Source organism: Pseudophryne corroboree, chromosome 1 (genome assembly GCF_028390025.1).
Source record: "Pseudophryne corroboree isolate aPseCor3 chromosome 1, aPseCor3.hap2, whole genome shotgun sequence".
In the NCBI taxonomy this organism is placed as follows: domain Eukaryota; kingdom Metazoa; phylum Chordata; class Amphibia; order Anura; family Myobatrachidae; genus Pseudophryne; species Pseudophryne corroboree.
This window is the reverse complement of record NC_086444.1, coordinates 473,568,857-473,593,163: the sequence shown is the minus strand read 5'-3', so window position 1 is coordinate 473,593,163 and position 24,307 is coordinate 473,568,857. Positions and strand designations below refer to the sequence as shown.

Below are 24,307 nucleotides of genomic sequence, written 5' to 3'. Positions count from 1 at the left end.
ACTAGTTACGAGTATACTATCTCTTTATCAACCAGTCTATATATTAGCAGCAGACACAGTACAGTGCGGTAGTTCACGGCTGTGGCTACCTCTGTGTCGGCACTCGGCAGCCCGTCCATAATTGTATATACCACCTAACCGTGGTTTTTTTTTTTCTTTCTTTATACATACATACTAGTTACGAGTATACTATCTCTTTATCAACCAGTCTATATATTAGCAGCAGACACAGTACAGTGCGGTAGTTCACGGCTGTGGCTACCTCTGTGTCGGCACTCGGCAGCCCGTCCATAATTGTATATACCACCTAACCGTGGTTTTTTTTTCTTTCTTTATACATACATACTAGTTACGAGTATACTATCTCTTTATCACCAGTCTATATATTAGCAGCAGACACAGTACAGTGCGGTAGTTCACGGCTGTGGCTACCTCTGTGTCGGCACTCGGCAGCCCGTCCATAATTGTATATACCACCTAACCGTGGTTTTTTTTTCTTTCTTTTACATACATACTAGTTACGAGTATACTATCTCTTTATCAACCAGTCTATATATTAGCAGCAGACACAGTACAGTGCGGTAGTTCACGGCTGTGGCTACCTCTGTGTCGGCACTCGGCAGCCCGTCCATAATTGTATATACCACCTAACCGTGGTTTTTTTTCTTTCTTTATACATACATACTAGTTACGAGTATACTATCTCTTTATCAACCAGTCTATATATTAGCAGCAGACACAGTACAGTGCGGTAGTTCACGGCTGTGGCTACCTCTGTGTCGGCACTCGGCAGCCCGTCCATAATTGGTATATACCACCTAACCGTGGTTTTTTTTTCTTTCTTTATACATACATACTAGTTACGAGTATACTATCTCTTTATCAACCAGTCTATATATTAGCAGCAGACACAGTACAGTGCGGTAGTTCACGGCTGTGGCTACCTCTGTGTCGGCACTCGGCAGCCCGTCCATAATTGTATATACCACCTAACCGTGGTTTTTTTTTCTTTCTTTATACATACATACTAGTTACGAGTATACTATCTCTTTATCAACCAGTCTATATATTAGCAGCAGACACAGTACAGTGCGGTAGTTCACGGCTGTGGCTACCTCTGTGTCGGCACTCGGCAGCCCGTCCATAATTGTATATACCACCTAACCGTGGTTTTTTTTTCTTTCTTTATACATACATACTAGTTACGAGTATACTATCTCTTTATCAACCAGTCTATATATTAGCAGCAGACACAGTACAGTGCGGTAGTTCACGGCTGTGGCTACCTCTGTGTCGGCACTCGGCAGCCCGTCCATAATTGTATATACCACCTAACCGTGGTTTTTTTTTCTTTCTTTATACATACATACTAGTTACGAGTATACTATCTCTTTATCAACCAGTCTATATATTAGCAGCAGACACAGTACAGTGCGGTAGTTCACGGCTGTGGCTACCTCTGTGTCGGCACTCGGCAGCCCGTCCATAATTGTATATACCACCTAACCGTGGTTTTTTTTTCTTTCTTTATACATACATACTAGTTACGAGTATACTATCTCTTTATCAACCAGTCTATATATTAGCAGCAGACACAGTACAGTGCGGTAGTTCACGGCTGTGGCTACCTCTGTGTCGGCACTCGGCAGCCCGTCCATAATTGTATATACCACCTAACCGTGGTTTTTTTTTCTTTCTTTATACATACATACTAGTTACGAGTATACTATCTCTTTATCAACCAGTCTATATATTAGCAGCAGACACAGTACAGTGCGGTAGTTCACGGCTGTGGCTACCTCTGTGTCGGCACTCGGCAGCCCGTCCATAATTGTATATACCACCTAACCGTGGTTTTTTTTTCTTTCTTTATACATACATACTAGTTACGAGTATACTATCTCTTTATCAACCCAGTCTATATATTAGCAGCAGACACAGTACAGTGCGGTAGTTCACGGCTGTGGCTACCTCTGTGTCGGCACTCGGCAGCCCGTCCATAATTGTATATACCACCTAACCGTGGTTTTTTTTTCTTTCTTTATACATACATACTAGTTACGAGTATACTATCTCTTTATCAACCAGTCTATATATTAGCAGCAGACACAGTACAGTGCGGTAGTTCACGGCTGTGGCTACCTCTGTGTCGGCACTCGGCAGCCCGTCCATAATTGTATATACCACCTAACCGTGGTTTTTTTTTCTTTCTTTATACATACATACTAGTTACGAGATACTATCTCTTTATCAACCAGTCTATATATTAGCAGCAGACACAGTACAGTGCGGTAGTTCACGGCTGTGGCTACCTCTGTGTCGGCACTCGGCAGCCCGTCCTTAATTGTATATACCACCTAACCGTGGTTTTTTTTTCTTTCTTTATACATACATACTAGTTACGAGTATACTATCTCTTTATCAACCAGTCTATATATTAGCAGCAGACACAGTACAGTGCGGTAGTTCACGGCTGTGGCTACCTCTGTGTCGGCACTCGCAGCCCGTCCATAATTGTATATACCACCTAACCGTGGTTTTTTTTTTCTTTCTTTATACATACATACTAGTTACGAGTATACTATCTCTTTATCAACCAGTCTATATATTAGCAGCAGACACAGTACAGTGCGGTAGTTCACGGCTGTGGCTACCTCTGTGTCGGCACTCGGCAGCCCGTCCATAATTGTATATACCACCTAACCGTGGTTTTTTTTTCTTTCTTTATACATACATACTAGTTACGAGTATACTATCTCTTTATCAACCAGTCTATATATTAGCAGCAGACACAGTACAGTGCGGTAGTTCACGGCTGTGGCTACCTCTGTGTCGGCACTCGGCAGCCCGTCCATAATTGTATATACCACCTAACCGTGGTTTTTTTTTTCTTTCTTTATACATACATACTAGTTACGAGTATACTATCTCTTTATCAACCAGTCTATATATTAGCAGCAGACACAGTACAGTGCGGTAGTTCACGGCTGTGGCTACCTCTGTGTCGGCACTCGGCAGCCCGTCCATAATTGTATATACCACCTAACCGTGGTTTTTTTTCTTTCTTTATACATACATACTAGTTACGAGTATACTATCTCTTTATCAACCAGTCTATATATTAGCAGCAGACACAGTACAGTGCGGTAGTTCACGGCTGTGGCTACCTCTGTGTCGGCACTCGGCAGCCCGTCCATAATTGTATATACCACCTAACCGTGGTTTTTTTTTCTTTCTTTATACATACATACTAGTTACGAGTATACTATCTCTTTATCAACCAGTCTATATATTAGCAGCAGACACAGTACAGTGCGGTAGTTCACGGCTGTGGCTACCTCTGTGTCGGCACTCGCAGCCCGTCCATAATTGTATATACCACCTAACCGTGTTTTTTTTTCTTTCTTTATACATACATACTAGTTACGAGTATACTATCTCTTTATCAACCAGTCTATATATTAGCAGCAGACACAGTACAGTGCGGTAGTTCACGGCTGTGGCTACCTCTGTGTCGGCACTCGGCAGCCCGTCCATAATTGTATATACCACCTAACCGTGGTTTTTTTTTCTTTCTTTATACATACATACTAGTTACGAGTATACTATCTCTTTATCAACCAGTCTATATATTAGCAGCAGACACAGTACAGTGCGGTAGTTCACGGCTGTGGCTACCCTCTGTGTTGGCACTCGGCAGCCCGTCCATAATTGTATACTAGTATCCAATCCATCCATCTCCATTGTTTACCTGAGGTGCCTTTTAGTTCTGCCTATTAAAAAATGGAGAACAAAAATGTTGAGTTCCAAAATTAGGGAAAGATCAAGATCCACTTCCACCTCGTGCTGAAGCTGCTGCCACTAGTCATGGCCGAGACGATGAAATGCCAGCAACGTCGTCTGCCAAGGCCGATGCCCAATGGCATAGTACAGAGCATGTCAAAACCAAAACACCAAATATCAGTAAAAAAAGGACTCCAAAACCTAAAATAAAATTGTCGGAGGAGAAGCGTAAACTTGCCAATATGCCATTTACCACACGGAGTGGCAAGGAACGGCTGAGGCCCTGGCCTATGTTCATGGCTAGTGGTTCAGCTTCACATGAGGATGGAAGCACTCAGCCTCTCGCTAGAAAAATGAAAAGACTCAGGCTGGCAAAAGCAGCACAGCAAAGAACTGTGCATTCTTCGAAATCCCAAATCCACAAGGAGAGTCCAATTGTGTCGGTTGCGATGCCTGACCTTCCCAACACTGGACGTGAAGAGCATGCGCCTTCCACCATTTGCACGCCCCCTGCAAGTGCTGGAAGGAGCACCCGCAGTCAGTTCCTGATAGTCAGATTGAAGATGTCAGTGTTGAAGTACACCAGGATGAGGAGGATATGGGTGTTGCTGGCGCTGGGAGGAAATTGACCAGGAGGATTCTGATGGTGAGGTGGTTTGTTTAAGTCAGGCACCCGGGGAGACACCTGTTGTCCGTGGGAGGAATATGGCCGTTGACATGCCAGGTGAAAATACCAAAAAAATCAGCTCTTCGGTGTGGAGGTATTTCACCAGAAATGCGGACAACAGGTGTCAAGCCGTGTGTTCCCTTTGTCAAGCTGTAATAAGTAGGGGTAAGGACGTTAACCACCTCGGAACATCCTCCCTTATACGTCACCTGCAGCGCATTCATAATAAGTCAGTGACAAGTTCAAAAAACTTTGGGTGACAGCGGAAGCAGTCCACTGACCAGTAAATCCCTTCCTCTTGTAACCAAGCTCACGCAAACCACCCCACCAACTCCCTCAGTGTCAATTTCCCTCCTTCCCCAGGAATGCCAATAGTCCTGCAGGCCATGTCACTGGCAATTCTGACGAGTCCTCTCCTGCCTGGGATTCCTCCGATGCATCCTTGCGTGTAACGCCTACTGCTGCTGGCGCTGCTGTTGTTGCCGCTGGGAGTCGATGGTCATCCCAGAGGGGAAGTCGTAAGCCCACTTGTACTACTTCCAGTAAGCAATTGACTGTTCAACAGTCCTTTGCGAGGAAGATGAAATATCACAGCAGTCATCCTACTGCAAAGCGGATAACTGAGTCCTTGACAACTATGTTGGTGTTAGACGTGCGTCCGGTATCCGCCGTTAGTTCACAGGGAACTAGACAATTTATTGAGGCAGTGTGCCCCCGTTACCAAATACCATCTAGGTTCCACTTCTCTAGGCAGGCGATACCGAGAATGTACACGGACGTCAGAAAAAGACTCACCAGTGTCCTAAAAAATGCAGTTGTACCCATGTCCACTTAACCACGGACATGTGGACAAGTGGAGCAGGGCAGGGTCAGGACTATATGACTGTGACAGCCCACTGGGTAGATGTATGGACTCCCGCCGCAAGAACAGCAGCGGCGGCACCAGTAGCAGCATCTCGCAAACGCCAACTCTTTCCTAGGCAGGCTACGCTTTGTATCACCGCTTTCCAGAATACGCACAACAGCTGAAAACCTCTTACGGCAACTGAGGAAGATCATCGCGGAATGGCTTACCCCAATTGGACTCTCCTGTGGATTTGTGGCATCGGACAACGCCAGCATATTGTGTGTGCATTAAATATGGGCAAATTCCAGCACGTCCCATGTTTTGCACATACCTTGAATTTGGTGGTGCAGAATTTTTTAAAAAACGACAGGGGCGTGCAAGAGATGCTGTCGTGGCCAGAAAATTGCGGGACACTTTCGGCGTACAGGCACCACGTACAGAAGACTGGAGCACCACCAAAAACTACTGAACCTGCCCTGCCATCATCTGAAGCAAGAAGTGGTAACGAGGTGGAATTCAACCCTCTATATGCTTCAGAGGTTGGAGGAGCAGCAAAAGGCCATTCAAGCCTATACAATTGAGCACGATATAGTAGGTGGAATGCACCTGTCTCAAGTGCAGTGGAGAATGATTTCAACGTTGTGCAAGGTTCTGATGCCCTTTGAACTTGCCACACGTGAAGTCAGTTCAGACACTGCCAGCCTGAGTCAGGTCATTCCCCTCATCAGGCTTTTGCAGAAGAAGCTGGAGGCATTGAAGAAGGAGCTAAAAGGGAGCGATTCCGCTAGGCATGTGGGACTTGTGGATGCAGCCCTTAATTCGCTTAACAAGGATTCACGGGTGGTCAATCTGTTGAAATCAGAGCACTACATTTTGGCCACCGTGCTCGATCCTAGATATAAAGCCTACCTTGGATCTCTCTTTCCGGCAGACACAGGTCTGCTGGGGTTGAAAGACCTGCTGGTGACAAAATTGTCAAGTCAAGCGGAACGCGACCTGTCAACATCTCCTCCTTCACATTCTCCCGCAACTGGGGGTGCGAGGAAAAGGCTCAGAATTCCGAGCCCACCCGCTGGCGGTGATGCAGGGCAGTCTGGAGCGACTGCTGATGCTGACATCTGGTCCGGACTGAAGGACCTGACAACGATTACGGACATGTCGTCTACTGTCACTGCATATGATTCTCTCAACATTGATAGAATGGTGGAGGATTATATGAGTGACCGCATCCAAGTAGGCACGTCACACAGTCCGTACTTATACTGGCAGGAAAAAGAGGCAATTTGGAGGCCCTTGCACAAACTGGCTTTATTCTACCTAAGTTGCCCTCCCACAAGTGTGTACTCCGAAAGAGTGTTTAGTGCCGCCGCTCACCTTGTCAGCAATCGGCGTACGAGGTTACATCCAGAAAATGTGGAGAAGATGATGTTCATTAAAATGAATTATAATCAATTCCTCCGCGGAGACATTGACCAGCAGCAATTGCCTCCACAAAGTACACAGGGAGCTGAGATGGTGGATTCCAGTGGGGACGAATTGATAATCTGTGAGGAGGGGGATGTACACGGTGATATATCGGAGGGTGAAGATGAGGTGGACATCTTGCCTCTGTAGAGCCAGTTTGTGCAAGGAGAGATTAATTGCTTCTTTTTTGGGGGGGGTCCAAACCAACCCGTCATATCAGTCACAGTCGTGTGGCAGACCCTGTCACTGAAATGATGGGTTGGTTAAAGTGTGCATGTCCTGTTTTGTTTATACAACATAAGGGTGGGTGGAGGGCCCAAGGACAATTCCATCTTGCACCTCTTTTTTCTTTTCTTTTTCTTTGCATCATGTGCTGATTGGGGAGGGTTTTTTGGAAGGGACATCCTGCGTGACACTGCAGTGCCACTCCTAGATGGGCCCGGTGTTTGTGTCGGCCACTAGGGTCGCTAATCTTACTCACACAGTCAGCTACCTCATTGCGCCTCTTTTTTTCTTTGCGTCATGTGCTGTTTGGGGAGGGTTTTTTGGAAGGGACATCCTGCGTGACACTGCAGTGCCACTCCTAGATGGCCCGGTGTTTGTGTCGGCCACTAGGGTCGCTAATCTTACTCACACAGCTACCTCATTGCGCCTCTTTTTTTCTTTGCGTCATGTGCTGTTTGGGGAGGGTTTTTTGGAAGGGACATCTGCGTGACACTGCAGTGCCACTCCTAGATGGGCCCGGTGTTTGTGTCGGCCACTAGGGTCGCTAATCTTACTCACACAGCTACCTCATTGCGCCTCTTTTTTTCTTTGCGTCATGTGCTGTTTGGGGAGGGTTTTTTGGAAGGGACATCCTGCGTGACACTTGCAGTGCCACTCCTAGATGGGCCCGGTGTTTGTGTCGGCCACTAGGGTCGCTTATCTTACTCACACAGCGACCTCGGTGCAAATTTTAGGACTAAAAATAATATTGTGAGGTGTGAGGTATTCAGAATAGACTGAAAATGAGTGTAAATTATGGTTTTTGAGGTTAATAATACTTTGGATCAAAATGACCCCCAAATTCTATGATTTAAGCTGTTTTTTTGTGTTTTTTGAAAAAAACACCCGAATCCAAAACACACCCGAATCCGACAAAAAAAATTCGGTGAGGTTTTGCCAAAACGCGTTCGAACCCAAAACACGGCCGCGGAACCGAACCCAAAACCAAAACACAAAACCCGAAAAATTTCAGGCGCTCATCTCTAATTGTAACAATACGAGCATTAGCAATTGATCTGTAAAAATTCAACACGCTGAAAAACCTGATTTTCATTTTGTAGTCAGAATCTGCGATCTGTTAAACCCATACAAGTTAGGATTTCTTTCCCAGCACAGGCCGCATATCTTGGTGGCAAAATAAGATTGAATACATTATCTCTACTGATTTTCTGTACTGTTAAAATATGGGATATAAAAATACCTACCTATACACTCATATACTCTCATTTTAGCTAAACTTAATACTGTCCTCACCAGTTACTTCACTACCCACTACAGGGTCAGGATACCTGTGCCACTCCAGCTGCTGGGGAACTACACATCCTAGCATGCCCTACCACAGGTTTGCTGTTAGTGAATGCTAAAACTGTGGTAGTGACACAGTGGGATCCGGTCTCTAGGTTGACAATGTCTATATATATTTAATTAATTTTATTAATGCACCTAGGTATGGTAAATAATATATTAAATATATCAAGTGATCGTGTTAAAAAACTTAAAATGGGTAGTGAAGTACGTAGTGGATCAGGGGTAGGCAACCTGTGTACTATGGGGGTCATTCCGACCTGATCACACGTTAGCAATTTTTTGCAGCGCTGCGATCAGGTCAAAGCTTGGCAAAACTGCGCATGCACAGGCGACACAGTATGGGTACAAAGCGGATCAGTGCTGGGCGATGGATTTAATGAAGATTCCATTTGCACAGCCGATCGCAAGAAGAGTGACAGGAAGAAAGCGTTTATGGGTGTCAACTGACCGTTTTCAGGAAGTGGTTGGTAAAAACGCCGGCTTGTCCAAGAGTTTGCAGGGCGGGTGTCTGACGTCAATTCCGGGACCGGACAGGCTAAAGTGATCGCAGCGGCTGAGTAAGTTCAGACCTACTCAGAAACTGCACAAACTGTTTTTGCACTGCTCGGCTGCACAAGCGTTCGCACACTTGCAAATCGAAAATACACTCCCCCATAGGCGGCGACTATCTGATCGCAGCGCTGCAAAAAATAGCTAGCAAGCGATCAACTCGGAATGTACCCCCTATGGAAGTTGTGGAAGGGTGTGGTATGTTAGATAGACTAGACTTAGGTCGACAGTGTCTAGGTCGACAACTATTGGTTGACAGCAAGTAGGTCGACATGGTTTCTAGGTCGACAGGGACTCTAGGTCGATATATACTAGGTCGACGTGACAAAAGGTCGACATGAATTTTTCACTTTTTTCATTTTTTTTTACTTTTTCATACTTTACAGTTCACGTGGACTACAATTGGGAACGATAACCATGCCCGAAGCATGGCGAGTGAAGCGATGCATTAATTGGGGTTCCCGGTCACTCTGCAAAGAAAACGACACCCAATTTTTAAAAAAAAAAATCTCATGTCGACCTTTTTTCATATCGACCTAGAAACCATGTTGACCTATTTACTGTCGACCAATAGTGGTTGACCTAGACACTGTCGACCTAAGTCTAGTCTATCTAACATACCACACCCTTCCACATCATCAATAGTACCACAGGTTGCCTACCCCTGATCCACTACGTACTTCACTACCCATTTTAACATGATCACTTGATATATATTTAATATATTATTTGCCATACCTAGGTGCATTAATAAAATTAATTAAATATATTTCCCCCAAAATGACTATATAAAGTTCAAGTTTGACCCACAAGTAATTCCATTTTCACACAGTTTATTATTGTTCCCAGTTGGTGTTGTTAAATAATCCTGTACCATGTGTAGAATTTATTTTACAATATAATAGCTTTGAAATAATTAAATATAATACTTATGTTTATTACATTTAAATCACCTTTGCTATACAAGAGGCATTTTTTGCGGTATTATGCCACAGCCATACTTTCAACATTTCTACATATTGCAGGAAAATAAAACATTTTCTTAACTAAATTCACTTTGTCACATTTGGGAGAAAAGTCCTTTATTATCACCAAAATTAAAGGCCCATATAGACGGGCCGATGCGGGAGAGATGTGTGTTGAGCGAATCACTCAGCACACATCTCTCCCGCCGCTCAGCACAGCGCGATGTGTGCTGAGCGTGCGGGGGGAGACGGGGGGGCCGCTCATTTCACCCAGCGGGTGAAGTGAGCGACCCACTAGATTGGCCAATCTAGCACCAGGCCAATCTAGCAGGCCAATCTAGCACCAGCGATAGCGATGCGCGGGGCTGCGCATCGCTATCGTTGTTAGGGCTACACACGGAGCGATCTTGCTGAAAATCTAAGCAATCTAGTCAGATTGCTTAGATTATCGCTCCATGTGTACCCCCCTTAAAGGCGATCCTTTTTGCATAAAAAATATGATTAATAATACATGTGCCTAAATTATTCAGAGCTAATGGTTTCTCTTACCTCAATTGAATACGCTTTACCGATACCATCTCCAGCCCCAGTCACAACTGAAAGAGAAAAAAGGTATATTTATTTAATGTTCATGCCATTTACCATCTGCACCAGCAGATTATTGTTTATTTAGTGTGGACATATTACACAGAGGATCACAAACACAAACAACATTTATTGATGATATATAGACTATATAGATGGCTCTACCCAAAATAATGAGTTTACTATCTAAGGTTAGCTACATAGCTGAATGACGGCCAATCGTCCTGACAGTTGGGCTGAATTCCCTTCGGCCCAGACCATGCAAGATTGGCCATACACACCAGGAAGATGTAATGAACGACAGAGCGATCACTGTTCCATCCTTCATTACAATGCACAGTCACACAAACAATATCATTTGATTGACTGTGCAGCACTGACAATCAAAAGATAGTTTTTTTGTCCATGGGAGCGTGCAATTGTCCGTACACACTAGACAATGTAGACTATTTCTCAATACAAAACAACAAATTGTAACAATATTGCTCTAGTGCAGGGGTGTCAAAGACAAGGCCCGCGGGCCAAATCCGGCCCGCCAGACCTCGTCTGATGGCCCGCGGTGCCGCCGCCATGAAACCCCCTTCTCCCGAGTGCCCAGCTCGGGGGGGGGCGGGGTTTCGCGGAATGACGCGATTGCGTCGTGACGTCACGGCGCAAACGCGTCATTCAACGAAACCCCGTCGGAGGAGGGAGAAGGGAGCCGCGCAGACGAGGAGGGAGAGGCGGCTGAAGAGCGGCGAGAACCGCTTCAAATGTAAGTCAGCCCCTCTCCCTTCCTCTCTTTCTCTCTCTCTCCCTCCTTCCACCACCTGCCACAATGTGTAAAATGGGGACCTGTACCTGCCGCTATGTGTAAAATGGGGACCTGAGCCTGCCACAATGTGTAAAATGGGGACCTGTGCCTGCCACAATGTGTAAAATGGGGACCTGTACCTGCCGCTATGTGTAAAATGGGGACCTGTGCCTGCCACAATGTGTAAAATGGGGACCTGTACCTGCCGCTATGTGTAAAATGGGGACCTGTGCCTGCCACAATGTGTAAAATGGGGACCTGTACCTGCCGCTATGTGTAAAATGGGGACCTGTGCCTGCCGCAATGTGTAAAATGGGGACCTGTGCCTGCCGCAATGTGTAAAATGGGGACCTGTGCACTATAAAAGGGGGCACATGGCTGGGCACTATAAAAGGGGGCACATGGCTGGGCACTTTAAAAGGGGGCAGATGGCTGGGCACATATAAGGCAGGTGGAGCGGTAAATTTTGGATAGACCTACAGATACAACCGGCCCTTTGATGGGGACCAAACTGCTGATGCGGCCCCCGATGAATTTGAGTTTGACACCCCTGCTCTAGTGTGTATCCACCCTAAGAGCTGTGAGGAACCCTTGATACATGAGGTAGTAGAATAACAGTTGTAGCTACAGATCAGGAATTGTGGGTCTGACTATTGTAGGTCAGCAGCGTTATCATATGCCAATAACAAAGCAATAAAGGGTGACAGGTATTGGCAGAACCTATGTTGATAGGTGTCAGTGGAGGTCAGGCCACACAATGAATAGCTTAACTACGGATTGATTTATTTACCAGGTAGAATAGCCGGATGTGATACAATACAGGGTTAATGCAGACAGATCCAGCTAGGAGGGGGTTAATGCAGGTGTTGTGAGGCGGGATGGGGCATGCACCTGCAGATGCATGCAGTGGTGGTAGTGGAACACACCAGGCGGTAAGTGGTGGTGACACAGTGGCTTATCAGCGTACCCAGCAGTGTCTGTCACAGTCTCCTTTATAAGATACACTCAGAGGCAGAGTTGGATTGGCTCACAGAAGTACAGGGGGAACCCCCGGTTGGGTCCCAATATTTCCAGATTGTGCATTCAAATTATACATATGTTACCAGGATGTTGTCGTTCTTCAAAGCGATTTAACTAAACTGGGGATTTGGGCAGCCTAGTGGAGTATGAAGTTTAATATAGAGAAATGCAAAGTAATGCATTTCGGGATAAGAAACGAACAGGCAACCTATACATTGAATGGGGTAATTCTTGGCAAGTGAGTGATGGAGAAGGATTTTGGGGTGATCATAGATAACAGACTTAGCAGTAGTGCCCAATGTCGGAATGCTGCCGTAAAGGCCAATAGGGTGTTGGCATGCATAAAACAGAGAATAAGGACTAGAAATGGAAGCGTAATCCTGCTATTGTATAGATCATTGGTACAGCCCCATCTGGAATACTGTGTACAATTCTGGGCTCCTCATTATAAAAAAGACAGAACTAGAAAAGGTGCAGAGAAGAGCTACTAAATGAATTAAGGGTTTAGAGTCCTTGGAATATGAGGAAAGGTTAGTTAAGTTGGGAATGTTTACACTAGAGAAACAGCGTCTGAGAGGGGATATGATTAATATCTTCAAGTAAGATCTGTACACAGGACATGAGGTCACCCTTAAAGTTGGTGAAGAGGGAGTTCAACCCCAAACGAAGGAAGTTTTACCGTACGGCGGTTAGATTATGGAGCACACTACTGGAGAAAGTGGTAATGCCCGAATCTATCGAGATGTTCAAAAAAGGTTTAGATACATTTTTAGCCAAAAATGGCATCCAAGGATATCATCTGTAAACAAGAATAGCACTATAGGTTGAACTCGATGGACAATGGTCTTTTTTCAACCTTAACAACTATGTTACTACGTTACCTTATACTGCACAGGACTGTGGTGTATTTTCTACAGTGCATTTCTGCTGCTGGTAGTTCATTATGATAGGAAGAGAAGAGACAGCGGAAAGTACATACATAAAATATGGAGACTCACTATAGACATCCTAAAATGTATTTCTATAATGACTTTTTCTGTATAACTGTCCATTACAATATTTTTTCTTCAGGAGATTGCCACCTACCAACAGCAGGTGGGCTTGGGCAGAAAGCATCCTGATTCTCAGCTGAAAGGCAAGTGGGGTGACATTTTCCCATCACTTTCTTGCTGACCTTTGAATGAATCTGCACCAGCCCAGTAGGCTAGGTTGTGCACAGGTCACATGTACATTTGCAGCTGGGCAGGACTACTGCTCAATGAGGTAGAGTGTCTCTTAAGCTGGATACACATTTGTAGATATCATAGGCAAACGCAGGGGGGGGGGGTTTCTGGTTGCCTGGAAACCCCCCTCATCTTGGTAAGTGGTTCAAATTAGGACACTAGCAATGGTATATAGGGGGTAATTCCAAGTTGATCGCAGCAGGATTTTTGGGCAAAACCATGTGCACTGCAGGGGAGGCAGATATAACATGTGCAGAAATAGTTAGATTTGGGCAGGGGCGGAACTACTGGCAGGGCAGCCAGTGCATTGCACTGGGGCCCCGCCGCGCTCAAGGGCCCACAGCCGCCGGCATTACAATGAGTCACAATGACTCATTGTATCATGCGGCCGCACACCAGGCACCAGCGCTCCCGTTGGGTCTGCGTCCCGCTGCCCGCCCGTCGTAACGAACAGATCAGGGCACTAGGGCAGCAGCCGCAGCACCATACACGCTGCCGCCTCTGTAACACACTCAGCGGCAGCCCGGCTGAAGGGGAAGGAGCAGGAGGGGTCCCGGCCGAAGAGGGAGGAGGGTCCGTCCCTCCCTCATACAAACAGGTCTCACTGTGACTGGCTGCTGCTGCTGTAAGGAGGGAGCGCTCTCTCCAGCGCCTCCTCCTCCACACGTCCTCCTCCTCCTATAATAAAATGCTGCTGCAGTGCTGCAAGATGTCAATCAGGAAAGCGAGGAGGGGCAGCTAACTCAGCTCTTCCCCTTTCCTGTTTATATTCCGCCCCTCCCTCGGCTTCCTTTCTCTCTCTCTGTGTTTGGGCGCCGGGGATCTGACAAGCATCACGCCAAGATCTCGTGGCCGTCCTCGGCGCCCACTGTCATAATGGGAGGGAGGGAGAGAGAGGAGCTGGAGCTGCTGGTCATTCCCTAATTTCCCTATGTGCATGGTGAGTCTCCATTTGCTTGTATTGCTGCCTGCAGCAACCCCCTGGTAGGAATTATGTGTTTTAATTGTGTTGCATCACATGTGTATAAACACACACACACAAAAAAAAAAATATATATATATATGTATGTGTATATATATATATATATATATATGTGTGTGTGTGTATATATATATATGTGTGTATGTATAATTTTTTTTTTGTTTTTCTTATGAAAAAAAAAATATTTTAATATTGAGTTTCATCTCTTGCCTCTGTATCACCGATACCATGTGTTTTTCAGCCGATAAAGATGGCCTCTAATTTGATACTGCGTTAATTACCGTCAATTACCGCAATATCCGTCTGTTTTCACCTACCGAAGCGGCATCGCAGCTTTTTGTATATTTCCCCCCCCCCCCTTCCGCCCTTGTCTGTTCCTATATTTTGCAGTTTTAAGTAGTTACACCACCACCACCTGTTAGGGGTCTCCCTTACTCCATTTCTGCACAATTCATATCATGATAGGCCGTATGTAATGCAGTGCGAGACGGCTGGGGTGCCAAGATTCCGTACAAATTTGTACTTTTTATTTATTTTTTTAAGCGGCAAAAATTTACACGGTAAATGATTTCAGCATTTTGTTTAAAAAGTACGCGCTTGGCCGGATTCTTGGTGCTCCAACCGTCTCGCACTGCATTACATCCGGCTCCATGGGTACAAAGAATAACCTTTGTCACTAATAAAGATTGAGATCTCTCTCCCTCTCTTTGAAAACTGGCAAGCAGGGCCCTCCTACCTCTGTTGCTGTATGTTACCCAGTTTAGTTTTATCACTATTTCCAATGTAAAGTGCAACGGAAAGGGTGTCGCTGTCTGCCGTTATGTGTAAAAAGGGGTCACTGTCTGCTGTTAAGTGTAAAAAGGGGGACGCTGTCTGCCGTAATGTGTAAAAAGGGGGGCGCTGTCTGCCGTACTGTGTAAAAAGGGGACGCTGTCTGCCGTACTGTGTAAAATGGGGACGCTGTCTGCCATACTGTGTAAAAAGGGGATGCTGTCTGCCGTACTGTGTAAAAAGGGGGACGCTGTCTGCTGTACTGTGTAAAAAGGGGGACGCTGTCTGCCGTACTGTGTAAAAGGGGACGCTGTCTGCCGTACTGTGTAAAAAGGGGGACACTGTCTGCTGTACTGTGTAAAAGGGGACGCTGTCTGCCGTACTGTGTGAAAAGGAGACGCTGTCTGCCGTACTGTGTAAAAAGGGGACGCTGTCTGCCGTACTGTGTAAAAAGGGGACGCTGTCTGCCGTACTGTGTAAAAAGGGGACGCTGTCTGCCGTAATGTGTAAAAAATGGGACGCTGTCTGCCGTAATGTGTAAAAAGGGGACGTTGTGGTACTATTTTGTGGCCACACCCCTTCCCCAGAAAGCCATGCCCCTATATTTTTTTGCGCGCACTGCCCCTGTTTTACATGGAGGTGGGGGGGTTCTGATGCTGTTTCTTGCACACAGTGACGGCACTGTTGCTAGGTATCCATTTCTTTGGCCCTGAGCAGGTCCCCCTCACCAGATCCTCTCCAGGGGTGAGGGGGTGGACTTGGATGGGATGGGGGGGCCCAAAGCATTTTGTTGCACCTGGGCCCACCGCTCGCTAGTTCCGCCACTGGATTTGGGTGTGTTATTTTGTTTCTGTGCAGGGTAAATACTGGCTGCTTTATTTTTACACTGCAAATTAGAGTGCAGATTGAACACACCCCACCCAAATCTAACTCTCTCTGCAATGTTATATCTGCCTCCCCTGCAGTGCACATGGTTTTGCCCAACTGCTAAAAAATTTCCTGCTGCGATCAACTTGGAATTACTCCCATAAGACGATTACTACAGCTGCTGCCACATCATGTAGTGTAAGGGACAGAGCACAGCTGTTGCACATGCCCAGTCTGTGTGTGTGGTTCTCAGTACTCAGTCAGTGCAATGGACCATAGAGTTGCTACCAGGAACACACGCGCACGCAGGGGGGGGTCCGAGTACCTAGAAACCCCCCCTGGCCGCCGATCTATCACCGCTGGTGGACGATTGTTTTTTGTTTGTTTTTTAGAAGTAGAGGAACCTCCTCGGCTCCTTACACTGTCCGTGTGACAGTGAGAAACTAGCTGCTGCCTGCCTGTATGTAGGTGGAGCTGCAGCGAAGCGAGCAGCTCCTCTCTGGCACTGGCAATACACGGGGATTGTTTGAAACAGAGTCGGGTGAGGCCGCAGCGGTGTTCAGCACTCACAGTGAATTTGCAGCAGCCAGGTATGTCACTCACGTACTGTACAGTATGTCAGGAGGTAAAGGAGGGACACTCTAAAATGAATTGCTGCTGTCATTAGTACAGCATGAACCTCACCCGGCCAGCACTGTTTGTGTGACTAGCATGTATATAGGTGCAGGGATGGGAGACTGTGTTTCCTGTTAATAGGTGTTTGTCATACTTACCTACTTTTTGGCAGCTCTCTCCGGGAGAGAGCTGCCAGGACGGCTCAGTGGAGGGGCTGGGCTGAACAATGATGAGAGGAGGAGGCGTAACGGGGTGTGGCGGAGGAGGGGCAGAGGCAGAACGAGGGCGGGGTTACAGCGGGACACTGCTTAAGCCACGCCCCCCGCTCTGTAATGCCGCTATAATCAGCATTTTACAGCAGGGGGCGTGACTATGATGACGCGATTCAACAAGAATCGCGTCAGTCCGGACCGCCCACTTTACTCTCAAAGTGGGCGGCCGAGCAGGGGGGTACTGAAAAACCGGGAGACTTGCCTGCTCTTCCGTTGGGCCGGGAGGGTCACCCGATTTTCGGGAGCCTCCCGGCCATTCCGGGAGAGTAGGCAAGTATGGTGTTTGTATGCTGTGTGCATGTATATTATGTGTGTGTGTATGTATGTATGTATGTATGTATGTATGTATGTATGTGTGCTGTTTGCATGTATACTATGAGTTTATGCATGCATATATGTATATGTGTGTGGGTATACTGTGTATATATGCTGTGTGCATGTATACTGTGTGTGTGTACGCTGTGTATGTATACTGTGAGTTTGTATGTATGCTGTTTGCATGTAGGTATACTATATGTGTATGCATGTATGCTGTTTGTGTGAATGTATGCTGTGTGCATGTATGCTGTTTGCATGTATGTATGTATGTATGTATGCTGTTTGCATGTATGTATGTATGCTGTGTATGTATGTATGTATGCTGTTTGCATGCATGTATGCTGTGTATGTATGTTCTTTGCATGTATGTATGCCGTGTATGTATGTATGTAAGTATGCTGTGTACATGTATGCTATGTATGTATGTATGCAGTTTGCATGTACAGTATGTATGCTTTGTCTGCATGCATGTATGCTACTATACAGTGTGTGTGTGTTGTATGTCTATGTAGTGTGTGTGTGTGTGTGTGTGTATATAGATATATATATACACACACGCATACACAGCTTGTGCAGTGTACTGTATGTGTATGTGTGTGTGTGTGTATATATATATATATATATATATATATACATACATACACACACACGCGCGCGTGCGAACACATGTACGGAAACCACCCCCCCACGAAAATCCTGCTTTTGCCATTGAGGAAGAAGAGACAGGAGCCTTACCCTGAGGTGAGAAAATGTGTGCTTAGAAAGTGCAGTACTGGTTCATTTATGTTTGTGCATTGATTACAGTATGTTTAACCTTTTCCTGACCACTTATTTATATTATTTAAATATGATTGATACAGACAATACTATAGGCAATCTATAGTGTTAAATATTAATATGGTATTCCATGTTCCGCAGAGTGGGAGACTGTGGATTGCATTTGGAAACCCCCCTCTAAAAATCCTGCGTTTGCCACTGGATATATCTGCAGATCAATAGATCTGCACATATATCTATAGCTGGTTTGGCCAGTATGTTGTGTATACACACTGCCTGATCCGTTGTGACTGATGTCAAGAACTGGGCAGGCATTTACATGTGCCCGCCTATTTCAGCTGTCAATTATCACAGGGGGCTGCAGTATACGTATGGGTGTTTTGTTTTTTTAATAAGTTGTCTTTTTTTCTTAAGTCCTGTGTGTGATTTATTTTTCTCCGGCTGGGTCCACAGGTTATCCACAGGATAACATTGGGATATGCTTGAGTGTCAGCGGATTGGCACCAAAACGATCACGAGCTTTGTGGCCTCCCAGGATGCACCGGGCTCGTCCATATAATCCCGCCCACCGACTCAGTCAAATCAGTTTTTTGTTTGGTGCGGCAGGAGCCGGACCATGGTCACGGGGCTGCTGTGTTTGGCAGCCCTAAGAGCTTTTTTTTATTTATTTTTATAGTCTTACCTTTTTTTGAGTGAACTTTCCTAACAGCGTCTTAAACGCATATTGGAAAGAGTCGCTCCAACAACTCTCCACCGGGTCGCAACAACACTTACCCACGGTACAAGTGCTGTCTCGACGGGCGTCTGTGTCGGATGTTGCTAGCAGGTTCGGCAGATGTTACCAGGCTGTGGCTGGAGCACGGGGAGAAAGTAAGGCATCGGTTCCGCTTAGAAGGGGAATACGGACACAGCCGCACTGTTTTGGTAGCAGACTACCAAACAGTAGCTGGCGCGCCACCACCACAGGTGCTCTAGCGCTAGGCTTTAGGGATCAGAAGGCGCCAGGAATAGTTTGAGGCCGCGATCCCTAGGGTTGATGTCAGCAGTGGGGAGTCAGACGCTCTCCTGGTTGCCCCTCCCCCCAGTTCATGATCAGTTTCTGAGCGTCTCCCGCCATGAACTGATTACCTCACTTCCGTCAGACGCTACAACGAGGGAACTCGGTCGCAGCATGGTGCTGCGTCTGTATACACTAAAGATTGACCGCTAAGAGACTGGGTTGCAGACAGAGCATCTGCGTGCACTAACGTTCACTGAGCATCTGTGTCCAATAAAAATATTGGAGCGGCATTGTACACTAGTAGCGTCTGGATCCAGTCAGCGGTTTGCGAACGTATTGATCGATCCTGGAAGTGGGGTGAGTCTCCCTGTATCCCACTCTACAGAGTAAGGGTTATACAGCACTAAAATTCTATCTACTATGTAAGTATGAATAGTTAAGTGTAGTGCCTATTGCATATGAGTTTTTGTACAATGCTGTAGTTTTCACCACAGATGCGTCTGAATACATTAGGATAACTGTATAATACAGAAAACAGTAAATGTACGCCTACATACTTGAAATGTGTTTGTAGTTGATAAATTGCTCATATGACTAGTAATATCATGTGGCTGACTGCTAGTGTGATTGCTGACTTTATATATGTTTGTCAGTGTTTTTTTTCTGAACCTCAATGATGGTGCTTGGGTTGGGGATCAGATTTATATCACTTTTTATGCAATATAAACTGTTTTCAGTCACAGATTGTGTAGTACGGTGGGTGAGTTGATTATTTATCATGTCTATGAGCGGCAAAGGTGACGAGGTTACTACAGTATCACCAACACTCAAAACATGGTTATCCTGCAAGGTGGGGTTAATAACGCAATCCTTGAGAAATAATGGATTATGTGCAAATTGCTTTTCATTTCAGCAGACTACTAGGCAGATCCCTGTTCAACAACAAATAGATCCACCCTTGGGCCATATTTTCACAGACTGTATCCAGTATAGCTGACAGGTTGGCCCCTGCAGCTCCTATCGCAGGAATAGGTTACACGGTTAACCCTTACATGCAGCTACCATCTTATGGTATAGACCCTGCAGCTTCTACAAGTCTACAAGCTGATAAACCTAAGGTAAATATATCATCCAATTCACTAGCTACACAGGAGGATACAACAGATGATGACTCCATATACTCTACTTCACCTTATGAAGGACAAATAGAGGGCTTCAGCTCAGAAGATATAGCTGAGTTAATTGGAGCAATGAGGGCTATTCTGTCTCTTGAAGATTCAGTTGAGCCCGTAGTAAAAACTAAAGCACCTGTGTTTAAACTAGAGATGAGCGCCTGAAATTTTTCGGGTTTTGTGTTTTGGTTTTGGGTTCGGTTCCGCGGCCGTGTTTTGGGTTCGAACGCGTTTTGGCAAAACCTCACCGAATTTTTTTTGTCGGATTCGGGTGTGTTTTGGATTCGGGTGTTTTTTTCCAAAAACACTAAAAAACAGCTTAAATCATAGAATTTGGGGGTCATTTTGATCCCAAAGTATTATTAACCTCAAAAACCATAATTTACACTCATTTTCAGTCTATTCTGAATACCTCACACCTCACAATATTATTTTTAGTCCTAAAATTTGCACCGAGGTCGCTGTGTGAGTAAGATAAGCGACCCTAGTGGCCGACACAAACACCGGGCCCATCTAGGAGTGGCACTGCAGTGTCACGCAGGATGTCCCTTCCAAAAAACCCTCCCCAAACAGCACATGACGCAAAGAAAAAAAGAGGCGCAATGAGGTAGCTGTGTGAGTAAGATTAGCGACCCTAGTGGCCGACACAAACACCGGGCCCATCTAGGAGTGGCACTGCAGTGTCACGCAGGATGTCCCTTCCAAAAAACCCTCCCCAAACAGCACATGACGCAAAGAAAAAAAGAGGCGCAATGAGGTAGCTGTGTGAGTAAGATTAGCGACCCTAGTGGCCGACACAAACACCGGGCCCATCTAGGAGTGGCACTGCAGTGTCACGCAGGATGGCCCTTCCAAAAAACCCTCCCCAAACAGCACATGACGCAAAGAAAAAAAGAGGCGCAATGAGGTAGCTGACTGTGTGAGTAAGATTAGCGACCCTAGTGGCCGACACAAACACCGGGCCCATCTAGGAGTGGCACTGCAGTGTCACGCAGGATGTCCCTTCCAAAAAACCCTCCCCAAACAGCACATGACGCAAAGAAAAAAAGAGGCGCAATGAGGTAGCTGTGTGAGTAAGATTAGCGACCCTAGTGGCCGACACAAACACCGGGCCCATCTAGGAGTGGCACTGCAGTGTCACGCAGGATGGCCCTTCCAAAAAACCCTCCCCAAACAGCACATGACGCAAAGAAAAAAAGAGGCGCAATGAGGTAGCTGTGTGAGTAAGATTAGCGACCCTAGTGGCCGACACAAACACCGGGCCCATCTAGGAGTGGCACTGCAGTGTCACGCAGGATGGCCCTTCCAAAAAACCCTCCCCAAACAGCACATGACGCAAAGAAAAAAAGAGGCGCAATGAGGTAGCTGACTGTGTGAGTAAGATTAGCGACCCTAGTGGCCGACACAAACACCGGGCCCATCTAGGAGTGGCACTGCAGTGTCACGCAGGATGTCCCTTCCAAAAAACCCTCCCCAAACAGCACATGACGCAAAGAAAAAAAGAGGCGCAATGAGGTAGCTGTGTGAGTAAGATTAGCGACCCTAGTGGCCGACACAAACACCGGGCCCATCTAGGAGTGGCACTGCAGTGTCACGCAGGATGGCCCTTCCAAAAAACCCTCCCCAAACAGCACATGACGCAAAGAAAAAAAGAGGCGCAATGAGGTAGCTGTGTGAGTAAGATTAGCGACCCTAGTGGCCGACACAAACACCGGGCACATCTAGGAGTGGCACTGCAGTGTCACGCAGGATGTCCCTTCCAAAAAACCCTCCCCAAACAGCACATGACGCAAAGAAAAAAAGAGGCGCAATGAGGTAGCTGACTGTGTGAGTAAGATTAGCGACCCTAGTGGCCGACACAAACACCGGGCCCATCTAGGAGTGGCACTGCAGTGTCACGCAGGATGTCCCTTCCAAAAAACCCTCCCCAAACAGCACATGACGCAAAGAAAAAAAGAGGCGCAATGAGGTAGCTGACTGTGTGAGTAAGATTAGCGACCCTAGTGGCCGACACAAACACCGGGCCCATCTAGGAGTGGCACTGCAGTGTCACGCAGGATGTCCCTTCCAAAAAACCCTCCCCAAACAGCACATGACGCAAAGAAAAAAAGAGGCGCAATGAGGTAGCTGACTGTGTGAGTAAGATTAGCGACCCTAGTGGCCGACACAAACACCGGGCCCATCTAGGAGTGGCACTGCAGTGTCACGCAGGATGTCCCTTCCAAAAAACCACGATTAGGTGGTATATACAATTATGGACGGGCTGCCGAGTGCCGACACAGAGGTAGCCACAGCCGTGAACTACCGCACTGTACTGTGTCTGCTGCTAATATATAGACTGGTTGATAAAGAGATAGTATACTCGTAACTAGTATGTATGTATAAAGAAAGAAAAAAAAACCACGGTTAGGTGGTATATACAATTATGGACGGGCTGCCGAGTGCCGACACAGAGGTAGCCACAGCCGTGAACTACCGCACTGTACTGTGTCTGCTGCTAATATATAGACTGGTTGATAAAGAGATAGTATACTCGTAACTAGTATGTATGTATAAAGAAAGAAAAAAAAACCACGGTTAGGTGGTATATACAATTATGGACGGGCTGCCGAGTGCCGACACAGAGGTAGCCACAGCCGTGAACTACCGCACTGTACTGTGTCTGCTGCTAATATATAGACTGGTTGATAAAGAGATAGTATACTCGTAACTAGTATGTATGTATAAAGAAAGAAAAAAAAACCACGGTTAGGTGGTATATACAATTATGGACGGGCTGCCGAGTGCCGACACAGAGGTAGCCACAGCCGTGAACTACCGCACTGTACTGTGTCTGCTGCTAATATATAGACTGGTTGATAAAGAGATAGTATACTCGTAACTAGTATGTATGTATAAAGAAAGAAAAAAAAACCACGGTTAGGTCACTGGTATATACAATTATGGACGGGCTGCCGAGTGCCGACACAGAGGTAGCCACAGCCGTGAACTACCGCACTGTACTGTGTCTGCTGCTAATATAGACTGGTTGATAAAGAGATAGTATACTACTAATATTATATACTGGTGGTCAGGTCACTGGTCACTAGTCACACTGGCAGTGGCACTCCTGCAGCAAAAGTGTGCACTGTTTAATTTTAATATAATATTATGTACTCCTGGCTCCTGCTATAACCTATAACTGGCACTGCAGTAGTGCTCCCCAGTCTCCCCCACAATTATAAGCTGTGTGAGCTGAGCAGTCAGACAGATATATAATATATATAGATGATGCAGCACACTGGCCTGAGCCTGAGCAGTGCACACAGATATGGTATGTGACTGAGTCACTGTGTGCTGTGTATCGCTTTTTTCAGGCAGAGAACGGATTATAAATAAAAGTGGTGGTCACTGGTCACTATCAGCAAAACTCTGCACTGTACACTACTGAGTACTCCTAATGCTCCCCAAAATTAGTAAATCAAGTGTCTCTCTAATCTATTCTAATTCTAAACGGAGAGGACGCCAGCCACGTCCTCTCCCTATCAATCTCAATGCACGTGTGAAAATGGCGGCGACGCGCGGCTCCTTATATAGAATCCGAGTCTCGCGATAGAATCCGAGCCTCGCGAGAATCCGACAGCGTCATGATGACGTTCGGGCGCGCTCGGGTTAACCGAGCAAGGCGGGAAGATCCGAGTCGCTCGGACCCGTGAAAAAAAACATGAAGTTCTGGCGGGTTCGGATTCAGAGAAACCGAACCCGCTCATCTCTAGTTTAAACGTCCCAGAACAGTGAGGGTAGAATTTCCAGGGTCAGAGGAACTGACGGAAATTATGTAGGAACCTTGGGCTACGCCCAATAAGAAATACAAAATCCCAAGGAAATGGGATTTGTACTACCCTTTTCCAACTGGGGACTGTTTAAAAAGAGAAGTGCCTCCTAAAGTAGATACGCACGTCATTCGACTGGTGCAAAAATCCGTTTTACCTTTGCCTTCAACATCATTAAATGATGTCACAGACAGGAGAGTGGATGGTTTTTTGAAAAACATTTTTTCCCTGTCAGGGGCAGTCATAAGGCCGG

General features: G+C 46.1%; 1 protein-coding gene across 1 annotated transcript in view; it reads right to left on the bottom strand.

Annotated features, from left to right (window-relative positions):
* The window catches only part of HSD17B3 (hydroxysteroid 17-beta dehydrogenase 3), a 174,679-nt gene that overhangs the window by 99,346 nt on the left and 51,026 nt on the right, over positions 1-24,307 (bottom strand). Inside the window, exon 2 of the mRNA XM_063914790.1 lies at positions 10,397-10,443. Coding sequence (XP_063770860.1) covers positions 10,397-10,443 — 47 coding nt within the window. The remainder of the gene's footprint in view (positions 1-10,396; positions 10,444-24,307) is intronic.